Source organism: Nycticebus coucang, chromosome 11, assembly GCF_027406575.1.
Source record: "Nycticebus coucang isolate mNycCou1 chromosome 11, mNycCou1.pri, whole genome shotgun sequence".
Taxonomy (NCBI): domain Eukaryota; kingdom Metazoa; phylum Chordata; class Mammalia; order Primates; family Lorisidae; genus Nycticebus; species Nycticebus coucang.
Window position 1 is genome coordinate 39,602,702 of NC_069790.1, and position 13,615 is coordinate 39,616,316.

The window sequence follows — 13,615 nt, forward strand, 5'->3', positions numbered from 1 at the left end:
GATCCGACGGAGAAGGCCTCCGGTGGGCGTCCTGGGAATCCCAGTGGAATTAGCAGTCTGTCTGTCCTCTGCGCTCTGTCTGTCTTTGCTCAGGGATCCCCCCACCCTGAGGACATGAGGAACAAACTTTTATACAGAGGAGCCCTGCGTTGACCGAGGCCTCGCCTCCTCCAGACCGCAGCGAGTGGGGGAGCCGGAGGTCTGGGTCGGTCGGGGGCGGGGCAGACCCAAGGCCACCGACAGAACTGGCCCTGCAACCGCGCATCCGTCAGGCTTCCCCGCCTCCGTCAACCTGCTAAATCCCTATGAGGTCATAGCAATGAGAGAGAATCGGATCAAGAGAGGGGGGGAGGAGGACGACGACGACGAGGGAGAAGAAACCCAGACGGAAAGAGGCCATCAGACAAGGTCGCCTTTTCTGGCGACACCGCAACTGCGGGGAGCGTGGTGCTGAATGTCATCCGCCGGCCTCGCCTGGGGACCGTGAGACTTGCGGGAACACCTCGCGTTACCACGCAGACAAAGGCGAGGAGGCGACAGGGCGAGGGGGAGAAGCTGGGAGGAGTGTCCCCTCGGATCTCCGGGAAGCAAAGCTCGTCTCCTCCGCCCGGGAAGAGCTAGGTGCCGGGAGCGTCGGGAGGCTGAGCAGCGAGCGGCGTTTCCCGGCGGGGACTCGGGACCCGCGGAACTCTGCACAGCGCATCCCGAGCGGGGCGCGGAGCTCCTCGGCCCCCCAGGCTTCTGGCTCGTCTTACAGCCACTGGTGTGCTCGCTCCCGAACTCTCACCACCAAACCCCAGAAGATTTTTCAGCGGTCCCGACTGAACGTGCCAGGGGGTGGAGCAGCTCTTTTGCCTCTGGCCGGGTCAGGGAAGAGGGTCCCCGTTTCTGGAAATCCTTTCCTGTGGATAATGCCTTGCTGGTGAAGAAAGAAAACTTTTGGGTTTCTGGTAGGGGGTGGAGGGGGTAAGGATAGTGGAAGAAAAAAAGGTAGATGGTTGGTTTCCCTGTCTGATCTGGAAGGAATGATGACCGAGGAAGGATGTGCACCAGCGGCCAGATTATTGGGAGCCTCTTGGTGCTCTCCGTGCTGGAGATAGGGCTGGGGGTGTCCAGCGTGGCCGTGGGGGCGGTCAGCTTCAGCCTGGCTCTCCGAGAGCACAAGCCGCAGCTTGGAGACTCGTCCCCGGTATGGAGCGGGGTGTGTGTACGTTGAGCCATTTCACTCTCTCTTTACCTCTTTACGGTGGTGGTCAGTGTGCGTGCCTTAGTCACTCTCGCCCTGGGAAACGAACTGTAACCCTCCTCTGCCGTGCATGTAGGCTCCTGATGGCAGGCTGTGCTTTTTTTATGTTGTCTTTTTATTTATTAGTGTTTTTGTTTTCTTACCTTGGCTTAAGATCAAATTGAATGGCTTTGTTTAAAGTTGGAGGACTGGGGTTGTGTGGGGAGGGGGGGTGTCAGTTTCCACTGGCTGCTGGCTGATCCTGCAAAGGGCCTCTCAGTGGCGCTGCTGGCGGAGGGGGCGCGGTGAGGTCACACCTGTCAAGGGCAGACTCACTTAGTCTGTGTTTCCTTTTGCATGGAAGACCAAAATCTGAGAGTAACACCATTTTCTTGTACCAGAGGACAAAACGGAGGTAGTTATGCGTTTATCTCGGGGCAACAGGGCCCAGATACAACACCAATATGACAAAAAGAGAGATGTGTTGCGGGTGTGAAGCATGTGGTTGCGTTCCATCCCAGAAAACAGTGTTCTTAATTTTCCCAGGATAGCTATCTGAAGCTTCACCTCTGAAAACTCTTGTGAGTACTAGAAAGTTAGAGACAAACAACAAATGATAAGATATATACCAACATTCTAATTGAAGAGTAATTCAACTTAAAGAGTAACTGCTCAGAGAAACTCTTTATGTCAGATGGAAGACTCAACAAGCTTCTTGTTGATTTACTTAGGGTGAATCCCTTGCAAAGCCTTAGGGACCCATTCCTTGTACCGAAGATCAATAAAACAACTCAGAACTATTGCTAGTGTGGAATTAATTGTGAAAAACAGGTCTTTTCTCTCCTTTAAGTGATATAGCTGCCATGCATTTCTGGGTTTCTGGCATGATTCTATTTTTCAAAATAATTTAATATGAAGTTACTCTGAACTGATAATTCATAATATTGCTAAAAATTGTAGTTTAATTACTTATGCTTTCAGTCACTAAAAGAAAATAATTTAGGAGTTTAAGAAAAATCATTCAAAAGTAATTCATTTATGAGAAATGCCATAGCGTTCTTAAAACTGGCAAATATATACTTTGGATAATTAGTTTTATATGTTGATTTTTTCCAAGTGAGATAAATGTTTTTAAATTGCTGAACTTAAAAGAAAAGAAAAAGGAAAATTGTGCTCAATTTTAACATTGAATACATCCAAGAATCTTTGTTCTTAATTCAGTAAGTCACAGTCAACCTCTGAATAGTTATCTTGTTTTTTATTATGTAATTTCCATCAATGTGTATATTGTATTTGAATTTGAAAAGGTAAAAGGTACATCTTAATTCTTATAAGTCTTCATCTCATATGCTGTAGTAATTCTTTTGAGAGTTGTAGTTCTTATACTTCTTGTAACACAAACATAAATGACTTTAAAACTTCTATTAGATAACTGTCAAAATGAATTATAGTATCAATGTTTAGAATGAGAGGAAGAAATAGTAATCTTTTGATGGCTAAGAAGAAGACTCAAGTATACTAAAGTGAATCCCCCTGAAATTTAGCAAATTAAGTGAATGAACTTAGGTTGTCTGTAAATAATATTAAAGCATCTAGTTTGTCTTTAAGAATTAAAAAAAGAGTTACATTGGCTTGGTGCCATGTAATAAAAACACTTAAATAATTTTTCTATCTTCCCAGACTATTTAGTCTTACCTAGATGGGTTGACATATGTGTATTTATAGAAAATCAAAATTTTGAATCATCTCAGGAAAAAAAAAACAGATAAATTAGTCATATTTATGTAGCCATTATTATAAAAAATCGTTTCCATTTTAACTGGTTGTTTAGAGTAAGCAAAATTCTCCTAGGTTCCTGGCATGATAGCTTGAATTTTATTGTCCGATTCAGTAAAATCAAACTATACATCTGACCAAATGAATGGGTTTGAAATGTCCAGTTGCTCGCTTTTATAAACCTAAGTTAAGTATCAAATTTGTGAAGAAATAAATACCCAGTTGGGATCATTGTGACTATTAAATGATAGGTCAGCTAAGTATATTTTTAAATTATTTTGGAGAGTCCTTCGTGGCACAGTCCAAACTATCTCAATTCTTACAATGATTAATTTGTATAACCAATATTTATGAAGGGCTTAGCATGTAAAATTCATTTTACTACTTTCTACAGAGAATATAAAGATAATTCAGAGCACTTTTTTCCAAGAGTACTGCCCTCAAAAGAGTACTGCCTGGTAGATGAAACATGATGGGTAGTACATTGCTAACTTTGTCAATGGTAAGAACTTAGAGTGTGACTTCAGAGAGACACAGGGACGGAAAACAGTAGAAAGGTTGAGGTGGTCAACAATATATCCATGAAGGAAGTATTATGTTACTCTTGATCTTGGAAGCTTATTGGGACTTAGAGTTAAGACACCACAATATTAACTAATATAAAGCAGTATAATATTCAGAGTCAGACTATGTGGTTGCAAATCTCAGATCTGCCACTTACTAATTTCCTCAAGTATAAAGTAGGCTTGTTACAAGCACAAATTAAATATGGTTGGCCCTCTCTGTCCATGGGGGATTGGTTCCAGGACACCTGCCAAAATCTGCAGATGCTTAAGTCCCTTGTATAAAATAGTACAGTATTCACATAGAACCTAGGCACATCCTCTTACATACTTTAAATCATCTCTAGATTACTTATGATACCTAAAGCAATGTAAATAGTATGTACATAGTTGTTATATACTTTTTTGTTTTTCTTGATTATTGAATTGGACTTTTTAATTTTTTTTTCTAATATTTTCAATCAGAGACTGGTTGAATCCTAGGACATGGAAGTGGGTGAAACAAAGGGGTGATTGTAATGCCCTCAGCAAAAGGAATGGCATGTATGAAGCATTGAATAAATACAGGCAGCTTATGCTTGATGCTCACACTGGCAGTGGAGGGTGTGAGAAACGATAGCCTTCTGGGCATCGTGTATTAAAGCAAAGAACTGGGACAGGATGACTTGTATCCAAGGAAGAGTAGGATCTTCTATTTTTCTGGTGTGTAGATGTGTAAGAGGAAGATAGGGATAGAAAGAGTGATTAGGGCCAGACCATGGGGAAGCTGTGTGCCAATCTGAGTCAATATTTTTATATCCTCATATTTTTAGTAACAATAATAATAATATCAATTCTTACTTCCCAAAGAAACTCCAGGGAAATGTAGAGGGAAACCAGATAAAAAATTATTAATCTTTGTGGTAATTCATGAATTTTAAAAATTGTATTATTTGTGAATGCCAAATGAGATTTTAATTATTAACTTGCCAGGATACACATAGTCCATATAGTCAGGTTATGTTTTGATTGGTGCCTAATGCTTTTTGTCGTATTAATATCATTATTATATGATTCTAAATTAAATTTAAAAGTCAATGAAAATAAAAGCTGCACTATGAATGGATTACTTTTATGTGAAAAGATCCCGAAATCATAGTCTTTTTATCTATGAGAAGTGAACTAAGGATTTAGGTAACTACTGCATTTGATTATTTGTCAACAAATATGTAAATACAAAAGAGTTGCCTCAAAATAAAAATAGGGGCTAAAAATGTATTCGACTGACGTTTCTACAGATTATTTCCAGTCACTATTTCATAATGAGGCAGGGATGCTTCCTGTGATAAGCCTAAAATTGTGGGAAATTAGAAACAAAATAATTATTTAGCTATGAAGAAAGCTATACTGAACCTCATGGCATTTTTGTTTCCTCTTCCATCTTTGTTATAGCTGATATAGACACCGACAGCAAAGGAACCTATGATAACAATGAATAAACCACTGAGTAAGAAGCTTTGGAAAAGAGATAGTCACATGAATTATTTATAGATTTATAGACAGGTATTTAAATAGACAGGGCTGTGTTTTCAAGTGGCTGTGTGAAAGTCCCTTTTCTCAGCCACTAGTATATCATGTATAATGAGAATGGACTGTGTTTAGTGGTGTGAAGAATCATAAAGCCCTGAGAATTTTATTTTCTTGCTCTAGGATGGCATTTTGGACATCTAGAGATTCATACAGTGACATCCCTAACAAAGTCTGATGCTAAACTATATTTCATATATACTATGCTACATTTCTATCCATCTATATCTGATCATATTCTGTAAAATTTAATTTAGTAAAAGAATTCTTTTAAGCCTCATTCTCCCACATGTAAACCATAAAGTAGTATTTTTAAATATTTCAAATTTTTCTTATCTAAGTAATATAATGTATCGGTGATTTTATTGCTTACTTTCCTGGATATACTTGACTTGTTATAACTTTATCTGCTTAATAACTTTTATGTTGTGCTTGAGTGAAATTTGATTATAGGATAATCAATGCACATACCTTTTCTGTGGACTCCTGATTCACCATGGCAACAACTCAGCCAATTGTTAAGATTTTACTGAAATTCACCTCTATACATTCTGATCCATAGCATAGCAACATAAATAAGGTATTGCATACAAATAATACCTTCTCCAAAATATTTTTAATATTTATATCTTTCAAATATAATTAAAAACAAACAATAAAGTGAAAGAAACCTTCCAGTTACTTTAAATGTACACAATCTGAGGCTAGCACATCTCTGACCTGATAATACATCATTTTTCTCCAGAGACAAAATACACAATATTAGAGATTGATGTTATTTTCTATGACATGAAACATGGCCTCTATCCTCAGTAAAAAATTACAAATACACATGTATGCCCCATTTAAAATCAGTTTTAAGTATACAAGTAATTCATGAACATATTCTTTTTAAATGGTTAAGGAAATTAAACTAACATCCTCTTCCTTACCTCCATACCAAAATTAGCACCATCATATTATTACAATCTCATAGACATTTCTCCATGTAGACAAAATAAGATGTTTTATTGCATATAACCCAATTTTGATCAAGTTTTTTGATATAATTAAATTTTATTTGTGCATTCTGTAGAGCCCAAGTAAAGAATCTCTTTCTTACACAATTCACGCTCTCATTCTCAAATGTTACTGGTCATCTACTAAAATAGGCAATTAGACAAATGGCAATCAGACAAGATAAGCAAGTAAAGCTACTAAAAAATACAGTTATTATTCAAAAAACCATTATCATGTATCAAAAGAAATATAAATATATGTCCATTTCTGGTGCTGATTGACATTAGTACAAATGGAAGAAAAATGGTCAAATTTGCCATTATCTGATGAGATTTTCTTAGTCTAGATTCTGTCCACATTTAAGTGGCATGTACTAGAATTTCTATGAAGAGTCTGTGAGAAAAAGTGCTTTGGGATTTTGGTCTTTATCAGGGGTATAACTAGTCTTGAATTGTGTGTAGAAACATTAGAGATAAGTGATACTCTATGCCTCAATCACCTACTTGTTCATAGCTTGACAGACACATGATTTAAATAAAATCAAACTTCTTACTTTGGATATTTCTTTTCTAAAATATCTTAGTTGACTCTCTTCATTGGCTTAATTTTTAGCCAAATTATCCAGTAAATACTTCCAACATAGCCAAACAAATAACTTTTGTACATTCATTTAGTTATGTAACCCTTAATTGTATTGGTAGATCCATTCAAATTTAAATGCCCGTCTTTGGCTTCAGTAAAAACTACAGTAGATTTTGGTGTGTATGCACATGGACATGAACACATACCTACGCGGCCAAAGATGGAAAGTCCAGCACAGTTTTATTTCAAAAGATCGTTGAGTTGGAAAGATCATTTCACTTGTGACGTGAAACAAATTGCACTTCACCATTGCATTTTAAAAAGTTATACACACAGGGCGGTGTCTGTGGCTCAAAAGGGTAGGGTGCCAGCCCCATATGCTGGAGGTGGCAGTTTCAAACCCAGCCTTGGCCAAAAACTGCAAAAAAAAAAAAATTATGCACACAATGGTGCCAAAAAATGCATACACATTTTAAGAAAAGAAAAACTGTATTAAAATTGTAATACTCAAGTAATGTTTGACTTCTGCAACTACAAGAGATACAAGATTCAAAATACAAGATAATAAACATTATCAGTATATATTATTGCAATTATATGCACACACACACACGTACACATATATATTCCTATTCAGTCAAATTTCATTTCTATTACCTAAATACCTAAATAACTAGGTCCAGGATGGTAAAAATATTTGACTTTGTTATTTTGACAATCTAATGAAATCACCTGTTGTTCATTCTGCAGACAAATGTTTTCACATGCCAAATTGATAATGCCCAGATAATCAGATGACAATATTTAAAGGCTCTCATTTATTTCTAAGAGAGAGAGAAAGAGAAGACTACATAAATATTTTTCTCTATGAGGTACAAAGCCATGTAATCCTTTTTATGATTGCAGATCTAACTTATTTATACTTTATTCAAATTGAATGACATCTAACTCAATCAAACCGTGGTAGTGGATAAAGTTATGTTTTCTCACTAAGTCAGTGTCCTTATTTGTAAAAGGAGAAAATACTAGTACCTATTTTATAGAGTTGTGGTGAAGCTCAGAAATCAGTGCTTACAAAGCTGCTAGTGCTGAGCTAAGTGTGGAGTCAGTGCTCAGTGGGCATCACTCACTGCCTCCCTGTGCTGCCTTGTGCACGTCCTTGACTGCCTGGGACCCAGAGAGTCCACCATCCGTGCCCTGGTTCTCAGTAGTCTGCAACACCCTAATCAACAGTGGTTTGATGCATTCTTTTCATCACTGTTCGCATGCTGTATCCATCTAGTCAGCTTTTGATTTAATTGAGGTATATGCATTAGCAACTACAAAAATATACCAAGTATCTTCATTAGAAAAGTCATGGAAATAGTTCCTCTAAAAGTAAATGAAGAAACTGCTGTCATATAAAACACCTCCCCCTGTAATTCTTTTATTTTTTTTTTTGAGTGGGAGAGGGTGTAGAAACTTTATTGTAAAAATATTTGGTAATCAGACAATTATATGTAGAAATTAGGCAAATCAAACAATGGGGACATGGTGACTACTACGATGGAATATAGCAAAGTCCTCAAAATGCATCTAAAACTATATTAGTATTTGTTAAAAAGTCAAAAGTACAAATTAATACCTCTAGTAAAAAATATTTAGTATCTTGGAAACTTACAACAGTTTTGTTTGAACTGCCCAAGTAGCTTTAGAAGCAGTGTTTATTACCTATCATATTATGAACAGATGTATCAATTAAATATATAGATCTCAACAAAGACCACTAAAATCTCAATTACAATACATAACTTTTTAGCACCAGTTTTAAAATTTCTGAGAAGCAATTCTAAGTTTCATTAGTTCATAATCTATTATTAAATATTGGATACATGATGTGCTCAAGGTAAAAAGAAAATATTAATAGTTGAATAGGTCAACTTGAGAAATATGGTGGGTTGATCTATTTAACTGAAATGATACTAGACATGACTTAATAATGGCTAATATCCAAATGTTCCACATGCATTGTTATTTTAAGTTCTAAGGAACTTACGTAGGATCCACTGCTATTTAATCAGCTGAATCAGTATTGAAAGCCAGGGCAGTCTTATTTCAAAGCCTGCACTTTTTTTACTGCATTGTGTGGAACTTTGGAAATTTTCATGAAAGAGTCATTCACTGAGTCTGACCTTATCATTTGCTCTCCAGCCCTAAATATATGAATCAGATAAGATGAAATAAAGACCAGGTCTCAATCATTCTTTAAATCTATTTTTCCAGAAGGGACTGGCATAGTCAACCAAGCAACAAGCACAACACCATGTTCTCAGAATTGTGCATTCTAAGATATTGGGTCAAAATTGTTCATGCCCTTAAATTGTAAGGTTTAGCCTCAAAAAATACAACTAAATTATGCATCTCAAATTATCCTTAAGTATTAGGATGGCAAATCAGGAAGGCACAATACAACAAATTTAAATGGAGTTCAAAATAAGAGGTATCATTGAGGGGATCAGATATGAAGGAGAACGTTTATCTGGGCCTTGGAGATAGGGCAGGTTTTCAGCGGGCAGAGGAGGTAAGGTATTCTAAGTATAGCTATTCAATGTGAAAAGTCATGAAGAAGGAGGGAGAGGTCAGTGAAATGGAGTGTTTCAGTGGGATCAAGATGAGCCTTGTTAGGGCAGAGGTATGTTCTTATAAAAACTGGTCAATGAAGATCTGCCTCATCTATATAAGAAGGTCCCAGCTTTCAAAGGGTCCTGCAAGAATGGTAAGTCTAGTCTGCACTTGATCCCCTCCCAGGCTTGGAGAACTCTGCAGGGTAGAACTCAATGACTGTAAGGCCCAGGCAGGTGGACCCATGCATTGCTGCCCAATTTCAAGACAGAACACCAGCTTTGTTCCAAGTTGTTTATCCTGAATCAAAACAAAGACTTGAGGGAAATCTTGAAATTTAAGGAAAGAGAAATTTACCACCACCAGTACAACTACATTTTCATGTGTCATTCCTGTTGATGGTGGATTTGAAAGCTCATAATTTCCTCATGTTCAATTCCTCTCTCACAGCTGGCTGGCATATAAAAATAGAAACATGTACATTTGATTGGAGGTATGAGCATAAGATGGAAAAATGAAAATAAGCATGGGAACTATTAAGACCTGCATTCAAATTCTAGCTCTAACATTTTCTTTCTTTTATTTTCTTTTTTTATTTTTATTAAATCATAGCTATGTACATTAATATGATCATGGGGCACCATACACTTGGTTCATAGATCGTTTGAGTTGTTTAAGTGAGTTACAGTATCTCATAGAACAGTGAGTTATTTCATCTGAAAAATAGAAATGCTACTTCTTATTTCATGGAGTTCTAAACATCAAATGCGATATTGGTTAAAAGTATTCAGTGTACATGTTAGATATTCAATAATCATGTCTAACCCACAGCAATGACTGCATGATTTTGCCATTTTTCTGGAAAATCCATATTCCATATGTGGTTTCTATTTGTATAATACAGACATATTGTTAAAAACATTTCTGAAGGCAATCCTTCTATAAGACCATTGATGAAATTGACTTTGAAAGCTAGGCTTGCTAACATTTAGATCATATACTCTCTCCTAGAAAATGTGCACACTTCATAACTGAATTTGGACGTTGGTAATAGTTGTGATTTTGCATACATGTTCAAGAAATCCAGAAATAATTGTTTTAGGTCAATGTTGCAATAATAGGGAATGAGGCATGATTCCCATTTGTTCTACCAAATAGAGATGTGTGTTTGATTTTCTCATTATTATTGACTTGCATGTTGGAATTCTCAGTTTTTTCTTTTCCCCTGCCAATTCTTTTTCTATGTGGATTATTCTGAGGCATTAATAGCGATGGCATTTATAATGGCAGTTTATGTTTCTAATATGGCACATTGCCTAAGAATTCCGGCAGCTTTCATTACACCATTTATCTCAGCAGACAAATTTCCTCTCTTGTGAAATGAGAACCTAAGAAATGTAGAATTTAGTGATTTTTGAGGTCAGAAGGTGAAATCAGTAACAGGAGGAGGACATAAACCAAATCACCTGTAGAAAGAATCTATGTGCGTACTTACGTGGGCACAAGAAAGGTGGGAAGGTAAGCAGTTCTCGGGAGGAAGTTGCTAATAGTCTTTGATATGAATTATAAGCTGCAGTTGGGCCACTGGAACCCCGGTTTGAGAACAGCTCATAATGTGGTGACTGTCTGCACAGCTGCAGTTTATTTCTCTAAGTGGCTGGCTCTCAGAAACTGCCAGGCATGTTGGATGGAAATTCATCTGTTGTGTTGGCAATCCCTGGGAAGAGCAAAACGTTTATTCTCTAATCTCCCGGGCTCACCAGCTATTTTTGACTCTGTAATAACAGGTCACAAATCATATTCAAAGCTGTCATGAACCCAAGGGAATAATTTTTCCCCTTCTCTTTCACCAAATCTATCATCTACATTTTAAACTCTGCAGTTTAAACACACTTCACATGTGTCAAGTACAGAGCATTTTATTTGAACACTCTCCTAATATCTTATAGCATCTGAGTTCATTTTACTCATATCCGGCATGAAAGGATCTTATACATAAAAATATAAACAAAGGTCATACAAATAGGGATAAGTCATATTAACATAAAACTATCTTGTTATTAAATGTACTTAGTAAATTATAATTATTGAATTATTAAATTATAATTATGAATATCAGAGGTCCTGCATAATTATATAAAAAGTCTAAGCTACCTTAATACATAAAATGATACTGACAATATTACGTATACCTTGAAATTTAATATTGATCAATCCCTTTTTATAATACCTTCCTACAGAAGAAATCATAATCTGAAATGTTTATATAAACTTAATTTTAAAATTTACCCATTCATTGTATTTGACTAATTTAAAAAATTTTGGACTCAAAATATAAACTCTTCTGATTTAACTATGAGATGGGTTTTTTATTTTAAGAAATAATATTAATAATGACTAGAACTAATGTTTAGACAATTGAAGTTGGCATTTTAATGTACAACAAATTTAAAGTCCCTCTTACCAAAATTCACTAGTTATAATTTTCCTCATCACTTTCATAGCAGAAACAGATATCACATCAAAAAGCTTTATTTATTTAACATGCTCAAAATATTCCAGAGATTATTTTTTAAAAAAAGAAAAACTATTACAAAACAGAATTAGAAAAGAATACAATGCATATTGCATTAAAAATGAAAAGGATTCATCACGCGAACTCTAGGGTGGGGAGATGTAAGGAAATGTGATTTTGAGAATCAGGATGATTTGTTATGTGCACTGAAGGATTTGGGTCCCAGGCCAGAGGAGAGCGTCTGAGAACTATTTGGAAATACCTGTATTTATTTAGAAGTGTCTGGCATGCCTATTAGCTAATTTTCATGTTTGATAATTTCTTAGGACATTTATTATTATGTTCATCTTTCTTCAGATACTTTGTAGTCTCTGAACAGTTTTATTGCACCACCTGATATACATCCGCATTTAACACTGTGACATTATTCTTTTCTTCAGTCCCTTACGTGCTTTTGATTTAATTTCTGCGTTTGTTGTGGTTGTCTCTTATTTCATCTGGACTGCTAAGCCACCAAGATGGCCTGAGGCTAATGGAGGAGAGTTTATCACATCAACACATCTGTTATATTTTTTAGCATCTTGGTAATTTTTTTCTGTGTAGTCGATTATATTTTTGTGAGAACATGTAATGATGTGTATTTACCTTTTTACACCTGGACTGCTAAATTTTCCAGAGTGGAGGAAGCATGGTAATGGATCTATGTGCCTTTCTTTAACTCAGTGCTTCATTCTGGAGTAGAAAATAAGAAGTTAGTTTGAACTTAAGGGGGAAAAAGGAACACTGCATAATTAGCAGGGTTTTCTATGGACTAAGAAAAGAGAGAAATAAAAATAGAAAGGTAGAAAAGTGGCTTTTTTTAAAGATGAACACTCTGCTAAAAATGCAGAAGAGTTGAGAGAGGAGAAAGCTGACAGCAAGGCCTTTGGGGTGCTCTGTAAATCTAACGAAGGCAGAGAAAGCTCAAGAAACTGGATAATGAGATAGCACAGTGCAGGGCCTGGGACTCCCAGGGATTAGACTCCTGAAGATGGAGCCAAGTCAACACTGAAGTCAATGGCAATGACACTTGATGGGCCTGAGCTCTCTGGTCCACACTGGGTTGGGATGGGACAAGAACAGGGATGGCAGTGTAGTTTGGCAGAAGAGCTGGATGTGAATCCAGGAGGGCAGGCTCCTGTCCTCATCCTCATGAGCCAGCTTCTCCCTCTCCTCAGTTCTTTGGCCATAGAGTTGGTCAACAAATATTGACTCTCCCATCAACGCATTCTGAGTTAGGTTTTGAGCATCTAGGAGTGAATAAAGTAATCATGGTCCCCAATATTCTGGAATTTGATTTAAAAAGAAATATAAATAATAAGTAATGCACAAATTAAAATTATAGGAAAATGTGTGAGCTTGTAAAGAATAAAACATAATTTTATTGACAATGGGGTGATCAGAGAAAGCATCTCTGAGAAAGCAGTATGCCTAAAGCAGATAAGACATTTCTCATGTACGGAGAGGAAGGAGCATTGTCTCAAGCCAGGGGGCAGCGTGGGCAAAGACCCTAAGATGTGAAAGTTTGGTGTGTTTGAGGAGCTGAATGAAGACCAGGGTGATTGGAGTATGGCAAATAAGGAGGATGAGGTGGTAGACAGGCAAACTGGGGAAAGAATCACTTAAAACTTTATATACAGGGCGGCACCTGTGGCTCAGTGAGTAGGGTGCTGGCTGAGGCTAGCGGGTTCGAACCCAGCCCCAGCAAAAAAAATACCTGGGAGTTGTGGCGGGCGCCTATAGTCCCAG

General features: G+C 37.1%; 1 protein-coding gene across 6 annotated transcripts in view; it reads left to right on the forward strand.

The window, feature by feature from the left end:
- Positions 1-501: 501 nt before the first annotated feature.
- TMEM196 (transmembrane protein 196) overlaps positions 502-13,615 on the forward strand; it is a 60,842-nt gene continuing 47,728 nt past the window's right edge. For 2 of the 6 annotated variants that reach the window (XM_053609359.1, XM_053609362.1), the window contains exon 1: positions 784-1,207. In XM_053609359.1, the coding sequence (XP_053465334.1) occupies positions 1,043-1,207 (165 nt within the window). In that variant the 5' untranslated portion in view covers positions 784-1,042. Of the gene's footprint in view, positions 1,208-1,494; positions 1,807-13,615 lie in introns of those variants that run through there. The other 4 variants (XM_053609360.1, XM_053609363.1, XM_053609365.1 and 1 more) reach the window with 3 other exon arrangements.